A 20,353-nucleotide genomic window follows, 5' to 3' on the forward strand; every position below is an offset into this window, starting at 1 on the left:
TCGTAGGCTTCAATGTGTTAGGATGGTTATAAAATAAAATTGAGGGCGCTATATCTATATGCATATATAAATCAATCACTCTCTCTGTCAGCTGTGCAGTTAGCCAACCAAAAATGTATTAGAAACACAAACCTTATGTATCAGGAGTGTTCCACACAGCCCTCTTCTTCCCGCACTTTTATCTTTCGTAGTAAGAGCACAGTCTTCCCCAACCACTACCATTTCAACCTTCAAACCCTCGGCTTTCGCGCGTTCTGCAGCAAAACCAAAGTTCAACCTGTCTCCTGTGTAGTTCTTGACAATAAGCAATGTCCCACCTTTATTCTTTGTACCCACGGCTCTTATGGCAGCAAGGATGGACTTGGTGGGCGGGGAAGTAAACACAGCTCCGGCTACAGCTGCTGTTAGCATTCCTTTCCCAACGAACCCAGCGTGGGAAGGTTCATGGCCGCTTCCACCTCCGGACACCAAGGTCACTTTACCAGCTTTTCTTAGGTCTTCAACGTCATTTCTTATAATGACACGGTGGCCTTTTAGTAAGCTTAGGCCTGGGTTGGCAGTTACAATGCCTTCGAGAGCTTCGTCCACGGCATTTTCTGGTCTGTTGATGAGTTTTTTGCTGGAATATTGCGAAGCTACGTTCGCCATGTTGGAAGTGTTGCTTTTCTTCTGCGCAGATGGCTGACAAATAATCTGCTTACCCCACCACCGTCGGGGAAACAAAAAGCTTTGGAACTGCGTGATGACACGATTCATAAATCGCAAGGAGTCAAAATTAAAGCGTTTTTGCTGAGTCAAGCCATGAGGAAGATCTTTTGAGTTCATATATCAACTTTTGACGAGCTTCCCAAGACTAAAAAATATAAGTTTGGGCTACCTGTGGTGAAAATTGTTGACGCGCGAAAAACGAAAAATAGTTTTATCAACGCAAAATTACAAAACTGACAGAAAGAATTGCCAGTTTCGATCTCAAAATTGGGAAAATGATGTACATCAGAATCTGACACTTACAGAACAACCTATTGCGGACCGCCTATATACCTCTCCCATAGGCTTTGGCTATAAACTTCCTGATCACTGTCGTCCTTCGTGAGTTTAGTTTTACTAAACGCGTCCCACATGGAAAGGAAAGAGTATGAGTTCAAAGCAATCGGGTGTCACAACATTATTTTGAGTATGCTGGTCATAGCAAGGGGTTAATCATCTACGGTGTAGGGGCCGACTAACCTCTCCCTTAGGTTCTTACCGAGCTTCCTGATCCGAGTCTGTAAGTTGTCGGATAGCGGTGTCTGGGCCGAAATCTCCGGCGTAGCCGTAAATGCTTCGCGCTGCCATACGACGGTTAAGCACTCGATGTCTGGAAGTATGGTCCTGGTTTAATAAATCAAAAAGGTAAAATTCCTAAGATCCTGTTTCCATAGCCGATGAACTTGCAAATATATCAAATTTACTATGATGAACTTTGAGTTTAGTATTAGTTTTACTTAACGCATCCCAAATGCCGAGGAGCGGAGAATGCGTGGAAGGCCATAAATGTCGCAATCAAAAGTTTGAGTTAGCTAGTCATAGCAAGGGGTCATCTATGGTCCAGGGGCCGACTAGCCTCTCCCTAAGGTGCTTGCCGAGCTTCCTGATCAGTCTGTAATTCCTCGGATAGCGGTGATCGGGGTTGAAAACTCCGGCATATCCGTAAATGCTTCGCGATGCCATACTGCGCTTCAGCTCTGCGTCTAAAAATTATTGTCCTATAAGTGGGAATAATCCCAAAGTCGGATGGACTTCTAAATAAGGGGAATACTAAAAACTACTAAAAATACTTCTCCAAGATGCCACAATTACGTAGATTTACTTGCGTTTCCGAAAACTGTTCCGTTTTCGCCGTTCACACCGGAAAAGCCTAAACAAGCGTTTTCAAAAAATTTCACTCTGTTGGAGTGCAAAACAATCACTTTCAGTGACTGAAAACTGCCGTCTTAGTGTGGACGGAAGGCCAAAACCAAAAGTAAAGTTGCGCTGTCAAATTTATCTGTATTAGGGGTCGTACCTCCCATTCCAACCAAGAGGCCATTGAACAATTCCTCTGGATAATATTCCCTATATATTAGGCCCCGTTTACACTAGCGATTTTTGCGGCGATTTTTGCTGCGATTTGTTTGCAATTTTGTCCATAATAAATAATGGTAAAGAATTTATTCATTTCTTTCTTTCTTTCTTTCTTTCTTTACATTCATATCTTAACAGGAAGCTTCTTCACTTATAAATGTGATTTTCAAGAAGGTCCTGATAAATAAGATATTTTTACAATAATATGCAAAAAGAGAATTTGGAGGTTGAATATCGAAACCAGTTTTTTTCAGGATACCAAGATTTTCCTAGACGAATGTCTCTTTCGAAAGATGAGACAAAAGATTTCATATTTCCGAAAATTGCAGCAAAAATCGCCAGTGTAAACGGGGCTTTAGAAGAGCGACCCATGTTAAGTTCGATTCCTATAGTACTCGGTGCCGTATGTGATTAGTGTTGCTTGTTGGTTCTGTGCTTCGAGGGTTTTTCTCCGGGTTTTCCTCCCTCCTCGAGAATCGATATCAGCTTCTAAATTTTAAATTGTTTCACGGTTGTAGAACTGGTCAATCTTTTGAACCAATGTTAACTACAATTATTTTTTCATTTCATTTATTTATTTCATAATTTATTTATTTTCACAAAGGCTCACTCTGTGCTGGATTCAAATTTGCAGCAATATTAGTCCAAGTAAAAAGAAGTGTTTGCCGTCCGGATTTCTGTAAGAAATTCTTTATTTACAAAACCCAGACAAATGCCATGTTTTTTTGATTTACCATTTTCCATACATCGGTTCACTGGTCAAACACAAAGCTCTCAAGCAAGGCGCCAAGGTATTTTCCAAGGATTATTCAAAATTGAACCTTGCAACCTCGACTGAATGCTTTGTGTTTGACCAGTAAACCGATGTATGGAAAATGGTGAATAACTCTTAACCCAATTGAGAGGAACTGGGGTACGAAGTGAAAGTAACGCCTGTTGTTTTTTGTTTTTCCGATTTTTACAATAAAAAGCAAATAATGATAAATCCATAGGCGGCCCCCAAAAAAATGAATCGGGCGGGGGCGATAAGCATTTATGATTTTTTTTTTTACTTGGGCTTACCACACGAATCTTCTTCTTAAAAATAGACTTTCATTTCTCAAATTAAATGTTAAGTTTAGTAATTAGCCAATTCTCTGAACGGCAATTAAGTATGTTATCCTAGCTAATTCGGAGGCTTAAAAGACTAACAATAGCTTATAATTAATGGGAAGCAAACTTCAACAACAACTTCCCAAATCTTCGAAAATTAACAGGTCGTTTTTTTCAAGCCAGAAAAGTAGTATAGGGAATGGGGGTTCCAGCGCAATCTCAACACGGGCAAGACCCGCGTCAAAAATCCACCTACGGACAATCCCCACTCCAAGTGTGGTTGAGGGCAACAGCGCAAATATGTTAGTCTATATATGGAGTGCGAAGAATGTAAGAGAACTTTTAAGAAAGAAGCGGACTTGAAGAAGCATTTGAAAATGAAGACGAAGTGTATGAGCAGTTATGATTGTGGATGTGGTAAGAAGTTTGAGACTAAGGTTAAATTGTTTTGGCATTGTCAGGACTGTGAGTACGACTACGACGACCTAAAAAGTGCTTGGTATTAGGTATAAAATATTTCCTATTATATAGATGGAATCCCAAAGCAACTTCAGCACGGTGTCAATACCCGGTAACGGTGAGATTGACGTTAGACAGTTTTGGCGTCAGTCAGAAAGGAAGGTTAAAAGGACTCTCCGAAAAGGTATAGAAGAATTAGGAGCCCTGAAAGCGAGCATAATGGTAGAAGTAAGTTTGTCAAAAGACGAGGTAATGACGACAGCAATGTTGCGATCAAAGTCGTTAGTGATATTAGAATCCACGAATCTGGATAGGTCACTCAGTGAAGCCTTAGAAGCAATAATGGAGTCGCTGTCTAACTACACGAAAGAAGGATCGGGTTGGACAGTAGAGGAGGTTGAAGGAATAGAGATAAGTATAGCCAGGTACGTACCCATACGAGGGGGGAGTTACGTACCGCTACCAACGTGGGTAGAAAGGAAGAAGGCTATTGTAAACGTGAAGAATGAAGACAATCGATGCTTTATGTGGGCAATCAGGTCTGCACTGTATCCAGCAGAGAAGGATCCCTGTAGGACAAGTAAGTATCCCACAGATGATTTAGAGTGGGATGGTGTGGAATTTCCCATGCAGTTGATAGACATCCCCATATTTGAGGAAATAAACGATCTAGCAATTAACGTTTACGGAGTCAGAGAGCAGACGATAGTACCGTTAGTTCTGTCAAAAAGTAAAGGAGAGCGCGTACATTTATTCTACCACGGCGGACACTACTCATGGGTTAAACACATTAGCAGACTATTCTACAGACATACTAAGCACAAAGGCAAAAAGTACTTCTGTGACTGCTGCTTGCTGTCATTTACATCCTTAAATGCCCTAAAGAAACACGATGAGATCTGCCGCGGAGTCGAAGAAGTGGCGCAACGGATCCAGATACCCACCAACAAAGAGCTTTCATACGCAGACCATCAAAAGCAGATGCAAGTGCCTTACGTGATATATGCAGACTTCGAAGCGTTGATAACTAAGGAAGAGCAGAAACGTGGTGCCACGAATAAGGTAGGATTACACGAGATCTGCTCCTTTGGTTACATAGTAGTCAGATCAGACGGTAAAGCAAACCCTCCTGTGATTTACCGAGGTAAGAACGCAGCTAATGAGTTTCTAGAAGCATTGCGAGAAGAGGAGGGGGAGATTAGAGAACAATTAAGACGTCCAAAGAAGATGGAATTTACCAAAGAGAACCAGGAGGCTTTTAACAAGGCAAAAAAATGCCACATTTGTCAACATACGCTTCTTCAGTTTGGAAGACGAGCCAAGAAAGCGTGGGATGAAGATGGAAAGTATCTAGGAGAAGCTCATTTTAAATGCGGGAAGTATGCTAAGAAAGGTGAGAAGCCGGGAAAGCCCTCCACGCACTGCATTCACTGCCACAAAGCATTTGTTGAGGATTTCTATGTGGATAAGGTTAGGGATCACTGCCACATCACGGGTAAATACAGAGGAGCGGCTCATTGGAAATGCAATATAAACTTCAAAGTAAATCCAGATATGGAGATTCCGGTGTTCTTTCACAACCTCCGCGGTTACGACTCCCATTTGCTACTACAAGGAACAGACGGCTCCGACGTCAAATGCATACCCAACAACAAAGAGCGCTACATGTCCGTAACTGTGGGTAAGCTAAAGTTCTTAGATTCGCAGCAGTTTATGGCGGACTCCTTGGCAAACCTCGTAAAGTATAACACCAACTTTCCCATTTCCAGTCAATACGGCGCGGAAAGGAAAGGAGTCTACCCATACGAATACATGGACTCCTGGGATCGATTCAAAGAACCCCTACCACCCAAAGATCGCTTCTACAGCACCCTAAACGAGTCTGGTATAAAGGATGAGGAGTACCAGCATGCGTTAGACGTGTGGGAAAAGTACTCCTGTGAGAACATGGGTGACTACCACGACATCTACCTAAGGTCTGACGTAGTGCTGCTTGCAGATGTTTTCCAAAGCTTCAGAAAGATGGCTATGGAATATTACGGATTGGATCCCGCTAATTTCTACACGGCTCCTGGGCTCAGCTGGAGTGCTTTGTTAAAGAAGACAAATGCGCAGTTGGATCTCCTAACGGAGTACGACATGTATCGGTTTATGGAAGACGGTATTCGTGGCGGCGTATGCGGACCCAGCCGACGTTACGCCCGCGCAAACAACCCCTTAGTAGAGCACGACCCAGAGAAACCAACCACATACATTTACTACCTGGATGCGAATAACCTTTATGGTTGGGCAATGTCACAGTACCTACCTGTGAGAGACTTCGAATGGGATCCAGTGAAGCCGATAGACTTCTACATGCAGGTAGGAAAGGAGGAAGACAAGGGTTACGTCTTAGAAGTGGATCTGGAGTACCCAGAGCGCCTGCACGACGAACACAATGAGTTCCCCTTAGCACCAGAAGCGATAGAGATACCATTTAAGCAGCTAAGTCCGCTGCAAAAGCAAATGTGCCCTGGTTACAAACCGTACAGGAAACTAACTATGAACCTGATGGATAAGAAGAAGTATGTGGTACATTACCGCAACCTGCAGTTCTACGTGCGACACGGAATGCGCGTAGAGAAGATCCACAGAGTCCTAAAATTCACACAGGAACCCTGGATGCGCCCCTACATTGACTTTAACACGCAAAAGCGTACCGCAGCGAAAAATGACTTCGAGAAAAACCTCTTCAAACTGATGAACAACAGCGTGTTCGGAAAGACAATGGAGAACATCCGCAAGCGCGTAAGCGTAAAAATAGTCAGCACCAAAGAGGAAGCAGAAGCATACGTGGCACAGCCAGGCTTCGTTAGATACGTAGAAATGCTGAACTTCTACGTGATTCACATGAAAAGGGCAAACCTCTTACTAAACAAGCCCGTTTACACAGGCTTTACGGTGCTGGATCTATCGAAGCTGCTTATGTACGAGTTCTACTACGATAAGCTTAAGCCAAAGTACGGAGACCGCTGTCGCCTCCTGTACACAGACACCGACTCCCTAATTCTAGAAGTGCAAACGGAAGACGTTTACAAAGACTGCCTCCCCGACATAGACGAGTACGACACCAGCGGTTACCCGAAGGAGCACTTCCTTTACTCTGCGAAGAATAAGAAGGTAATTGGGAAGATGAAAGACGAAATGTTAGGAAAACCCATCGTGGAGTACGTGGGTCTGAAACCAAAGATGTACAGCGTGCTAAAGTTAGACGGCGTAGAAAAGAAAGCTAAAGGCGTAAAAAAGTACGTGGTTAAGAAGGACATTACGCACGAGTCCTACCTCAACGTATTACGAACACGCAAGGAACAGCGGCATAAGATGAACAGCCTGCGCAGCTATGGTCATCAGATACATAACGTCACGCAGGAGAAGGTGTCACTGTCTGCATTTGACGGTAAGCGATGGATGTGTGATGACGGAGTGCATACGATAGCATTCGGACATCACACGATAAGCAGTTCTTCTTTGACGAACCCACGCGTGGGACCATCATGAAGATAATACAAGATGGGCTGACCCTTCTTAGCTATCGCACTTCGGATCTGGTAAGTTTCCAAAGACCAATTAGGATCCGTAGCTCTTTTGGATCCTCCTTCTAATTCACCCGGCTCATAGAGATATCGAACCGTGACATTACCTAATTTCTTTTCATGGGGGAAGACCGCCCTCGAACTTCTGATGAAGGACTTGTGTTCCACGTGTTTCTTTTTTATGGCATCCCTGGGTTTCATTCCCGTAGCCCTGGCCGCCTCGTTGTTCGAAGCTGCGACGACCTGGGGGAGCCTCTGAGTCCATTCCCTATTGCGTTTGGAGGGATCTTCCAGCTCTTTCCAATACTGGTATCCAAAGAGACGCTCGGCCAGGGTCTTATTGAATCTTTCGACAATGCTTTGACCCCTGTGGTACTCTGCTTTAGCTCTTCTAATCTTAGTGTCGTGGTCTTTCAGGGTCTTGGTAACCACGCCCATAAACTCCGTCCCCGCATCCACTTGCAGCAGCTTAGGCCATTTCAAGACGCGCTTATAAACCCTACCTAGGGCTTCTGCGACTTCCCCAGAATCCTTGCTGGTTATAGGTTCGGCGTCCTTGTATCTGCTTGCGATATCGACTACGGTCAAAGCGTACCTATAGGTCTTCTTTCTCACCTTATCGTGCGGCAAGAAAAGCAAGTCCGCCTGATGAACTTCATTGGGGGTATTTACGGTGAAGCTGGGCCTGGGAATGTACTTAGGCACGGGAAGATAAACCTGCCAGAGGGTTTGTTTTTTCAACCAGTTCTTAGCCGTTTCGTCTGATACCCTGGCCGCGGTCGCGAGTTTCTTGATAGCTGACGCTCCTTTCCAATAGCCTTCAGGCCCATAGTAAATCCTTTTAAGTTTGTCCTCTACGCGGCCCATTATATGAATTCCAGGACGAGATTGATCTTACGTCCGTTAAAATCCACCGTCTTTCCGTCCACTTTAATGGTGATGTTTATGCTTTCTACCAAATTAGATAAGTCATAGCTCAAAGAAATGGGAGTGTATTCTACTGGGTCAAATGGATTACCTTGGGGCAGAAACTTGGACATAAGAGAAGACTTTTCTCCATTGTTGTAACTATGGACCAAGTCGCAATAGACTTCATAAGAGGATGCGACTTTCCATTTCACATCATATGTACTGCCGCTATTTATCGTGGTACTAGTAAGGCCCAGGAGTTCTACCAATGAACTGTCCTTTAGATTGGCGCTCCCATTATTTTTCTTGAATGTCATTTCATGGGGCAATCCTGTGGTAAGAGTGTATCCATGCTTCGCTAGCTCCTTAGCCAGTGTTATGGGGGTGTAATGGGAATCTGGTATTTTTGGTTTGGTGCCGGAAGTTCCGATGACAAAGCCATTAATTAAATTATACCAAGAATTGTACAAAGAGCAACTAACCAACCGAACCTTACAGGCTTTGATGGGAGGATTCAAATACGTGGTAAAGTTATTCTTGTCGCTTTCCAAAAAGACGATCATTATATTAGATACGCCAAAGCCACGCCTCCGGCCAGCCCTGCGACTCCTACAAAGACCAATTCATTGTCTTTTTGTTTCTTAGAAGGCTGGTAGTAATTCTTGAACTGAGGCTTTTTCATTCTAAAGTCGGGGTGTGCTTGCGCATAAAGTTTGAAGGCGTAGTCTGTGTTTTCGAAGTTCTTGTCTGCCTGCATTTTGTCTTGGTAGTTCTTGTCCAACCAATCCCTGTAAGCTTGTCTTTTTTCATTCCAAGCTGCAACGTCCCTTTGATATTTTTCCAACGCTAAGTCGTGTCTCTTTCTTTCGGCGGCACCGCTTTTATCACCTCTGACTAATCTATCCAAATACTGACCACCATAATTAGCTCCCGTAAATGCTAAAGCTGCAATGACTCCACCTGCGACTAAGCTAACCATTATACATTAGGTAGGTACTTTTCCTTCCGTAGATAATCCTTTACCATGATAGCCCCGCCTACGGCAGCGGTCATCTTAGCAAAATTAGCGAAGCTCTTGCTTGGGTCTTCAGTAAAGTCTTCTTTGAGCACTTTCTTACCTACCCAACCAATACCCGCAACAATAGAAGTAATGATAGCTGCCTCTTCAACAGTTTTCAACAACGCGGTCGACATTATATTACAAAGCGAGAAGGTTATTCCATTTCAGGGATTTTGCTTTTTCTAACCTCCACAGGTGCGCGATATGTTGGGGCCTCCCACTTTACTTCTGGCTTCGTAGCCCGCCATTGTAAGTAGAGGCTGCCTGCTGCTATAGCAATTCCTATCGCGCCAATGACGTACCCAGGATTAATAAAGGATTCGCTTTCGTCCTCCACCTTTTCTTCTTTTTTGGCTTTGTTTTTCCTGTTCATCTCCGCGAGCTTCTTACCCGCGGCAACTCTGCCTGGAGATTTAGCCTTGGTAATCTTGGTATCTTCTACGGGTGGTTGTTCTTCGGTGTCACTCATCTTATATTAAGGGACTTGAAGGACTTGACAAGTTACTTGATGACCACTTGACAATGACTTGGCAATGACTTGACAACGACTTGACTAAGTACTTGAGAATGACTTAAGGACGACTTGACTAAGTACTTGACTAAGTACTTGAGAATGACTTAAGGACGACTTGACTAAGTACTTGAGGTGACTTGACAACGACTTGACTAGGTACTTGAGGCGACTTGATCAGGTACCTCAGTAAGTGCTGCCTGGAAGACCTTTTCGACTTCTCTGTCCTTCTTGAAGTCCTTCCAAGATGTTCCGAAGGAACCTAGTACCTCCTTCAAGTCGACGTGCTGAGCTACGTGAAGTGCCGCAGAGGCGACTGCCATTAACTTACCGCACTTCAAAGACAACCACCCGCAGGTTATCTTAAGTTCTTGGGATATGACATAGTCATCTCTTATGTCCTTCCGCAGTTGCTCCACGTCGTCTATAGGCAGTGCAAGTCCAAGCAATTTAGTTGCAAGTCGGATAGCGGAGTCTGCTACGGCGTCCGTGGTCTTACTTGCGAGGGCAGCCTCGTACCTCTTATGGAACTTCTTAACCTCCTCTTCTGACAACTTATTAACCTGTTCATGGGTAAGTTCCTTGCCTATCATTTCTTTACACTTCCCAGAAGACACAAGAATGTTAAGTTGTTCCTTGAGGTTACTTTCATCTAACTGTGTGGGGACTTCATCTATGAGCTGCTCAATCTCCATATACATTAACGTCATAAGGAAACCTCAAAGAGAAAATCATCTTGGAATGTTGGTGCGTTTTTAAATGCCGCATGTATTCGTGCAGCTGTTCCTTGCTTATCTCACCGCCGTAGTCGCTTAAAATGGTTTCCAGGTCAGACTTGCTCGGAGTATAAAATACTACGAGAGAGCCTATGTTTTCCCTAAAGGGCTTAGAGACGCTGGTAAGCTGCTGGGAAAGCAACCAAACGCTAATGTTGTCATGTCTGCCGCTAAAGGCGAGCTTCACTAATTCGGAGGTGCGCCTTTTTACGTCGTCCCCACAGGCAATGTCATCCAATATGAGGAGCGTCTGTGTATCTTTAGGGAATTGCTTGTGCCAGAACTTCAAATGGCTGGATAACTCGTTAGGATCTAAGATATCTACGAAGAAGTCGTCATCTTTCACTCCTATACCCGTCCAGGTGCGGTTATTCACGTAGGTGGGGCATAATAGCACGATGTAGTCGAAGCGGTATCTAAAGGGTCCTAATAGCTGCTCCACGATGAACTGGGTCTTTCCGCAGCCGGTGGGTCCTACTATCAGAGCGTTACAAGGCATGTGATCTGGGTTCATATATAGATGGAACCAGTGGAAGCAGTAAGAAGGATTACCGCCGACGCAAAGGATAAAAGAGACACCATAGAAATGCAAAGGGAAGAGATAGACCGGTTAAAAGAGCGCGTACAGGAATTGTACGATGAAATGTGTGGTCTGAAGCGCGCGGAACGGTTTGGCGCGCTTTTGACAATGGCGACGTGGGCTAAGGAGTCCATTAAGGACTTCATTCGATATCCCCCATAGATATATGGACTGCATTACGTGCGAACTACCTGCTGACTGCATAATCCCTCCCAAAACACCGATACCCAAACCGTGTAAAAAATACACCTGCCGTCACTGTAATAAGGTATTCTCTGAAGAAGACTTCGTTGGACATTGGTGTCCCGCGGATACTAAAGCACAAAGGACTTTAGACGACGCTCGAGAAGAGTAAGAGGTCGCAAAGAAGATCTTACTAAGCCCCGGCAAGGGGAATTAGCATAGGTCTTTCTTTTTTATTGTTATTTTGTTAAATGCCGCAAAGAGGTCTCAAGCAAGGACCTATTTTTTATTGTTAAATCGAAGAATGGTTAATATGATTATCTTTTTGCTGGTTTCAACAATGAGAAAGAATGATACCTCGTCTTTAAATGGGAGCTTAACAAAATAACAAGAAATAATAGACCTATCCTAAAACCCTCTTACAGGGTTTAACAATTTAACAATAAAAAATAAGGTATATATAATGAAGTGCGTGCAATGTGATAGAGCTTTTAGTAGCAAGCAGCGACTGCAATACCATCTTTCCAAGAAAGTCTGCCAAAAGACCATCAGCACTGTTTGTGGCGACTGCGGTAAGGAATTGTCCACCGTACAGGCCCTACGATATCACCGCGAGCATAGAGTCTGCCTTAAAGGCCATTGCCACCGATGCGATGAACCCCTCTTTGAAGAGAACTGGCATAAATACCGCTGCCGACGTTACCACCTCGAAGAAGTCGTCTGTGAAACCCACGGCGATTTAGCAGAGCGATGTTGCCCCCTTGAAACCAGCCGGGCTTTAGTGCTGCGTAAAAAAGAAATAGACCAAGATTTCGTATGCTTTGACGATTACGAAGGAGTAAGATGGGAGAACCGAGAACACTGGGACGGCATCTGCGATAAATGTGGCTGTATACGTAGCGGCCAACATATTTGGTGCTGCCTTTACGATGGCCCTAAGCCCTTAGATCATTACCTGGCGATACGAAAGGCTTGGAAAAATGAGAAAGATATATGATTCCTCAAATCGCAGCGTTCATAGGGGGAGCCTTGATTACCGTATCCGCTTACCAGATAACAGAAAAAATGAGGTCCGCCGTAGCAGACCAATACCTAGAAGCCCACGAGGATGACTTCTAATCACACAATGGATTAGCTTCCGGGCGACGTTCGATGTCAAACTTCCATCGGCCGTTAACCTTACCATAGGTACGCAGGTGTGTATATTCTTCACCTTGCAGTACGTACCGTACGCAGTCGGGAGCCCATAAACTGTACTCTTGGCTGCCGTCTAAGAGGACCAACCTTAAACGGTTAATGTCCTCGAAGACGACGTAATTTTTTATTTCGTATGAAATGCCATGTAGCAAGTCGCGCCAGTGAGTTTGTTCAAGAATCATTATATCTATGAAATATCTTTCGGTGCGTTCGTAGCGTCTCCTGTGACTTGAAAGCCTTAACGCAGCCAGGACAAGGTATGCGAATGCCGTCGACGTAACGGTCGATTTCCCTGCAGATCAGATCGTAATCGTTGCTTACCATCGTAAGATAACCATTCATTTCATATTGCGTCAATACCGCTTTTTGTTTGTCGGACAATACGCCGTTACCCTTTGGCGTCTTCAGCTCCAGACATAACCCATTGTATTTTTTATGGGAGTTAAGAATTAGGATGTCGGGTTGGCCTGCCTGGTAGCCCTTTTGCCAGCACGTTATCCTTTTACTGGCGGTATCTTGCAGTTCCCCGAGTCCAGGTGCTAATAGCAGCGTAGGGTGAAACCGGCGTATGTAATCGATGACCTTCTTATGTAAGTCAAACTCGTTCTCGATTTTGAAGACCAACTTATTTGGACCATCCAACGAGTACTTTCCCGTCTTCCTTAACGTAGGTAGGACATCCTCGAAGACCCAATCTTGAAATGCCTCTGCTGTCGGTAGCTTGGAGCTAAATATTAACTGATACAAACCAGATTCCGTCACGTACAGGGATTGTGGGTGTGAACCAGAAGGGAGGCGATTCACCTCTATTCTAAATTCACTAAGCCTCTTCTTATGCTTATCCCGCACGTGGACTTTAATAGCATCTTTGGTGTCTGCGTAACCTAATGCCTTTGCTACCTCTTTCGCCTTAAAGTACAGCTTGTCGCTTTGCACTAGGCATTGCAGTTTAGTTTCGTTGTTTTCGAATACGCGGAGCATATTATACGTAAGGAATATCTTATCGATGACTTCGTTCCTCAGCCATCCTAGTAGGCAACGCTCTTTAGCTGATTCATTTCCACGCTCAGTTGCGCGTCTGAGACTACGAAAATGTATGCGTTTATCTTATCGCCGTCACCCGCGGAGGCATTCTTGGTGCGTTTGATCTCCAAAGTGATGCCATCCTGCGTATTTACTAAACGTAAACCCTGGCCATGTAGGTCTTCGTCGTTAATGGTGCGCATGTCGATCCACAGCGCATACTTATCCTTAAAGAATTCCTCGGGGCTAATTTGGTCGCCAAACTTGCGCATGGCCTCTCTGTACACGTCTGCGGGCTTTATCCCCTGGGAGTAGACCTTGTTTGGAACGCCGTTTATGTTGACCCCCACGTTAGTAATGTTAGGGTTGTGAAAGGCCTCGGAGTCGCGCTTACCGGCTTCGTAGGGTTTGGCAAACACCAACATCAGCCCCGTGAGACTTTTTCGGGGGAGGTTAATGCTTTGGTTGATAACCTCGTCCGTCTTATCCAGGAAGCTGAATGTCTTATACATCACTACGTGGTCGTATAAGAATGCCTTTCCGGAGCTGTATTCCATGCCAGCGCTACGGGCCAGCTCTTCGCTGTACACGGTTTCGTACTGCAGCTCTAAGTTGGTGATAGAAAAGGGATCCACAGCTCCACTGATTGCGCTGTCCATTCCTCCTATGACGTTCGTAGTGTCCGCCAGGGTTACTTCAAACTGCAACTCGGATAACTGCCTGGGGTAGTACACGCCATGGTTCGTAATTACTTCGAAATCCAAGGGGATAACGTACTTGCTACCATAGGCGGTCTTTACCCTCGTTGCGTCTGCTACTGCGGTTGCTCCACTGGAGTCCGTAGGCGCGGGGTTAGTATCGCTGCGAAGCTTACGAAGAATAACGCTTCCAATTCCCTGCTCTATCTTTTGTGCACGGTCAAAGGCTGTTAGCCACAGATCCTTATACGTGGTGTACAGGTCGTACCTATTCAAATCCAAGAGGGATTCCCCTGCGAACTTGATTCTCATCTTAGAGACGAGGCTCCTACCCACATTATTGACGGTATAGCGCTTGTCCTTGGTGCTTGGCTGTACCGCTAGGTCGAACCTTAAAGCCAGGGTACCAGGAACCAATACTAGGTTATCCGTTAGGCGGGGTACGCCTACGTACAGCGTCTCCCCCGGCTTTGCGCTAGAAGGTGTAAATGTAACCCGGTGAAAGGTGCGTTCTGCTTTCAGCCCGCCAACCTGCTTAGGTAATATATTGGGGTTTAACTTTGAGCTTATCATATATAATGGAAGTAGAAGGAACAGATTTCGATCCCCTTACCGAAGAAGGCCAAGTCGACATTAACGACGAAGAATACGACGCATGGACTAAAGGCGCGGAAACCGACCCCCTAATCTACAACATGGCTCTAGAAAACAAGTATGGTAATAGATGGAAAAGCTTCAAGGCAGCCCTAAATCGCATGTGGCAATCGAAAAACCACGGCAGCCCCGTCCCTGAGTACTTGGAGCTTCAAAACATAGAGCAGCCTGAGGCAGCCGCGCGGGAAACCGTAGAGTGGGCAATGGAAGAGCTAAATGAGCGCTATTCCCGCTTCGATGCTGACGACGTAAGGCTCACAGAACGCGGAAACAAAGTCCTCATAAGCGTTCAAGACCTGAGATTTCCTGATAAAGACCTCTGGACAAAACCACAGCCCCTCTTTGACAAAAATGGCGGAGTTAGGGGTGACGTAGCAAGATTAAGAGGCTTCCAGCGCGCCAATAGGAGCATGTTAGAAAGATTGGAAAACATAAATGAAAGGGTCGCACTAGAAAAACACGCCGAGGAACTACAAGAAACGCTGAAAGAAAAGGAAGCAAATTACGAAAAACAAATACGGCAGCTAACCGATGCTCAAAAGAAAGAAATCAAGGGCAAGAACGAAGTCATACTGCAATTCAAGCGAGAAGCTGAAACGGCTTTAGACGAAAGAGACCAAGCCAGACAAGCCCTCAATCTTACCCTGCAAGACCTAGATATTAATAATGAGGAAGCTAAGGACTTACGGACCACCATAACTAGGTCTTTAGAGGAACGGCGGCAGTTGGTTGCTGAAATTAACACTAAGGAAGAACAAATCCGGCAAAGAGATCAGGCTATTGAAGACCTGGAGGGGCAAATAGAGCAACAGCAAGAAGTAATCGAGGACCAAACTCGTACCGAGGAAGAAAGGGAAGCAGCTCAAAAGGAAGTGGAGGCCCTCGAAATACGCCTTGCGGAATTGCGGGCTCAAAAGGAAAACCTGGAAAAAGAGCTGGGGCTTACCACCAAGGAAAAGGTAAAAAGAGCCCTTTTGAAGTATGGCGTTCCGCTGGCGTTTGCGATCGCTATTTCGAGCGTAGTAGGCGTGATCTTGTCCGCGCTTAAGGCTACAGGCGCGGGCGTAAAGAAATTAGGCAATGGACTAACGGACTTAGGAAAAAAGATGGCAGCCGGTCTTCCTGGGCTGCTGGGTTCGGTTGTTTCCTTGGCACTTAGGGCCGGCGGAGAACTGCTAAAGTTTGTGGGTAACAACATTTGGATCTTGGTCGTCGCTATTGGGGTGGTCCTCCTGAAGAAGATGAAGGGTTAATCTTATCCTTGTATGTTATGTCGGGCTTATCGTCGTCGGGTGTCCGAGGCGTCCTCGACTGGGGATAAGTAAAGACAGTATTCGCACCGCCTTGATAATGCGGAACTAGCGGTATGGCGGTTATAGTGCTAATGGTCTTATGATTCCAAGTAGCATCCACCGGAGGATCTCCCACAACATTTATTCGGAAGTTGCTGGGGTCGGCTCCAGAATTAGTGGCATCGCTGGGGCGAGCTTGAAGCTTTGCATATTGACAATTAGCTATCATATGAAAAGTCACGGGCGTTAGGTCTTCTTGGGTAGGTGGATTGGGTTCACATGAAAAATGGGTTGAATGTCTAGCATTATTTTTTGACCTGTAAGGCAATAGCGGATGGTTGGCCTCATCGACGAGCCTAAACCCGACATTGCCCGAATACTCTGTCGAAATGCTAATGGTACACATGATCAATCCCAGGCCCCCAACCTTCACCCACAATCCGGTGTCATACCATTCGTCGTTTACGTAGCCCTTCTCCCCCAGGTAATGAAAAAACCAGTCCTCTTTCGTGTGCGGATTCATATATTTAAAGGCTCACCACCGTAAGAGTGCTAATGGTTGCGTGATTATAAGGCTGATCCCTCTGATTTTCTATGCTATTTACCGTGACCTTCCCCGTATCATCTACGCGTATCTGCAGCTTTACCTTCCCATGGCAATCGGCAACCATGTGGAAAGTCCAAACCGATAGGTTCTCATTACTGCCGGGGTTGGGCTCTACGGAGAAATGCGCAGGCTCCCTGGTGTTTGTCTTCGCGCGCATAGGCTGCAGTACGCCATTCTCATCCAGGAACCTAAAGCCCACGTTGGCGTGACTGCTCGCGCCCATGCAAATACTACAAAGGATTAATTTCTTCCCTGAGTAGTTCAGGTCCACGGACATGCCCGTGACATCAACCCAAGATGCCTGGATGTATTTTTTCTCGCCTGTGTAAGTCGTATAGACACAATCTACTCCAGCTACGTAGGGGTTGTTCATCGCCATATATAATAGCTCAGACCAATGCTTGCAGCTGCTAGACCGGCTTTTAATAAGTTATGGTCATATTCCTCAGGTATCGCAGGCAGGACCTTCTTTGATGGTTTCTTAACTACGGGTAGCTTCGTTTCGTGCGACTTTTTTGGCTTCTCTACGAAGTGAGGAATGTTCCTAAGAGTGTCAGAGTTCACGTCGTTCACCCCAAACTTCATATCCTTAGTAGCTCGCTGCAGTTTGTTGTTGTATCCTACTACAGAACCAGTATTTATAGATAAATTACTAGGCATTAACCAACAACCCGGGGCTACTGCGTAGTCCAGTCGGGCCTTAGAATTTTGTATGGCTAGTTGGTAACGCTGCACGCCCTTGCTAATGTCGCCCTCCAAGATCGAACTTTCAAATAAGATCAAGGCTTCGGCTCGCGTTTCTTCTGCGGCGCCGGTATTTCCAATTATACTCGATCGGGTATTTACCTGAGCTCCCAAAATGGAATACACGTAAGCTTCTATGCTGCGGTTCAAACGGGCAAGGCCGGCTTTGGTTAGTCCTCTACCTTCTGGGGGTATAAAGTTAAGATATTGCTTCGTTTGCTCGTCGTTGGTAATCTTAATAATCAGTGGATTGGCCCCTGCATACTTACCACCCTCGTCTTTGAACAGAGGTCCGTCTCTAACTTCCTTAGTGGTCTTAGCATTTGGTTCAAAGAAGGTGCTACTGTCGTGAGTTTCTTTGTGATACCCAGTGTTCCATCGTAGATTCAACGCATGAACTTCCTTATCGCTTAGCTCGTGTCCGCCAATCCCCCAATAAGCCCAAATATGCCCCAGACCATTGTTAGCGCCGGCAGTGCATCGGAAATCCTTCTCTACAACGTCAAACTCCTTACAGAGTCTGTCATAAGCCGGCACGCTGTATTTATTATCTCTTGGATAAAACGTGGCATCTCCCGGCAGCGCAATGACGCCCATTTCATGCAGTATTCTTCTAACCGTGAAGTGAAAATGAAACATAAATATTGAATTCTTCATCAAGTTTGCGCTTACACCACAGCCGCTAGTGGCACACCAAACTGCAAAGTTTAGTTGCTGCGGCCAATAACGCATGTTAGGACCACTTAACCATTCATGAGATTCCTTAGCGGTGGTATGAATAATGGGTACGTCTTTGAAGATATCCCGCACCTTTAACGGAAAGGAATGCTTGTTAGAAATCCGCATGTTCAACATTAGGCCCAAGCTTGGGCGTTTATCAAATGAAACTGCGGGTATCGGATAAGTACTGGTACCCAGCAATAATTCCTTTGACCAACCGGGTTCAACATGCGTTGGCTTATGCATTGGCGAATGCTTCAGTTGATCGTCTATTTGATTAACCAGCGTAGGCTTCAAATCCTCGTTGCTGTACATCCTGGAGCCGTTGAAGTAAATCCCATCAGGCCTCCTTTCGAACTTACTAGGGTCTGCATGCGGAAACATCTTCCTAAATGCTCTCCAATTCCAGTAATCCCGGTTGTCGTGATGTGGCTGCTCCTCAATATCATTCCCAAAAGCGTCGTACATTAGTATATATAATGGATGTTATACCATCAGCGCCTCCACTCTATCCTGATTTACCTACAAAACCCAATGAATTGAATGCCGAGAACTTCCGCTTGAATAAGGCAAATCTAATCCTCGCTTACTTAGAGGGTCAAACGAAGCACTATGAGGAGGTCAGGAAAAAGTATGCTAGAGCCCGAAGCATATTACATAAGATTGCGATAACTTCAGGATCCATATCTGTTGTGTTAACGGGCTCCGGCGTTGCTACTTCGCTTACTGGGCCGGGAATAATCGTTGGAGTTCCTTTGGCCGGCGTTGGGGCAACCTGTGGTATTATTTCTGCTGTTGCTACGGGTATTATGAAGCAGTTGTCAAGCAAAATATCCAAGCATGACACGACAATAGCTCTGTCAAGGGCTAAAGTAAATACGATCACTGACCTTGTCTCAAAGGCTTTGCGTGACAGAAAGATAGACGACGTAGAATTCTCGCTTATTCTGGCCGAAGAGGAAAAGTACGAGAAATTAAAGACGGGCATAAGGAATAAAAAAACAGTAGTAAAAGATCTTTCCGAGGAATCTCGCAAAAAGATCTACCAGGAGGCAAAAGAAGAGCTTCAAAAAAAGCTTGCTCAGTAAACATCTGCTTCGAAAAGAGCGTGACGGGATTCTATTTACATATCGAACGTCAGTCTAGAAATTACGCGTAATATAAATTCAGTGAATTATTACGCGTAATATGAATTATTTGGCGAATTATTACGCGTAATACGAATTATTTGGCGAATTATTACGCGTAATATGAATCATTTAGCGAATTATTATGCGTAATATGAATTATTTGCATGACTTTATTTGGCAAATTATTACGCGTAATATAAATTCATCGTACGAATTACGCGTAATATGTTATTGTCGCCTCGGAATCCATCCTAACAGGGGGTGGCTGGGGTCTATTTCATAAAATATTTCGTAGATTACGTTAGGGTAATAAGGAATATCCTTATCCAGCCGACAAAACATCCACTCGGCTCTGCTCATATCAGAAACCTCGGGAATAGACTTACCGGTAATTTCAGACAAAAGATAGGGAATAGCTTTGTAATATTTCCCTAGTTTTAATTTTTTCAGCGTTTTCCGTAGACTTTGCGGGGTTGGCTCTTCTAAATGGTTCATAATTCTTTCCATTACTTCGTCGTCTAAATATACCGGCCGATGACCTTGAATGTGACTCATCCAGTCTCTGAAGTATTTTATTCTTTTGTATGGGGTCTTCTTACGGCCTCCATTAGCGTAGTACTGCTCTTTGGTAGCATTTGGTACGGCATTACGAATATTCTTACCACATTCGTAACACTGTGCTGACGTGTCGTCTTCTATTTGCATTTTCTTGTCACAACAAATATACTTATTTGGTTTAGTAGGTACAAACTTGGGTTTCAAGCACTTTACACAGAAATCATAAACAAACTCTTTACATTCTTCGCACTCCATATATAGACTAACATATTTGCGCTGTTGCCCCCAACCACACTTGGAGTGGGGATTGTCCGTAGGTGGATTTTTGACGCGGGTCTTGCCCGTGTTGAGATTGCGCTGGAACCCCCATTCCCTATACTACTCAGAAAGGATCTCATATTCAGGTAACAAGGTATTCTCCTCACAGTTTTTCTTGTTCTTGGCACGGCTCGATCTGTAAGTATAGAGCTCTTTTGCTGTAAAGT

The 20,353-nt window shown here is 44.9% G+C and overlaps 1 protein-coding gene across 3 annotated transcripts in view; it reads right to left on the reverse strand.

Annotated features, from left to right (window-relative positions):
• Positions 1 to 778, reverse strand: part of LOC116305169 (triokinase/FMN cyclase) — a 31,539-nt gene extending 30,761 nt beyond the window's left edge. For 2 of the 3 annotated variants that reach the window (XR_016121802.1, XR_016121801.1), the window contains exon 1: positions 133 to 778. Coding sequence is in view for 1 of the 3 variants with exons in the window: in XM_031715028.2 (XP_031570888.2) it covers positions 133 to 756 (624 nt within the window). In the remaining 2 variants the exon portion in view is untranslated. The remainder of the gene's footprint in view (positions 1 to 132) is intronic. The other variant, XM_031715028.2, reaches the window with a different exon arrangement.
• Positions 779 to 20,353: the final 19,575 nt, after the last annotated feature.

This window comes from Actinia tenebrosa, unplaced genomic scaffold (genome assembly GCF_029948245.1).
Source record: "Actinia tenebrosa isolate PJP-AT-01 unplaced genomic scaffold, QUT_ActTen_1.0 PGA_scaffold8__29_contigs__length_14323225, whole genome shotgun sequence".
NCBI classification, from domain to species: Eukaryota; Metazoa; Cnidaria; class Anthozoa; order Actiniaria; family Actiniidae; genus Actinia; species Actinia tenebrosa.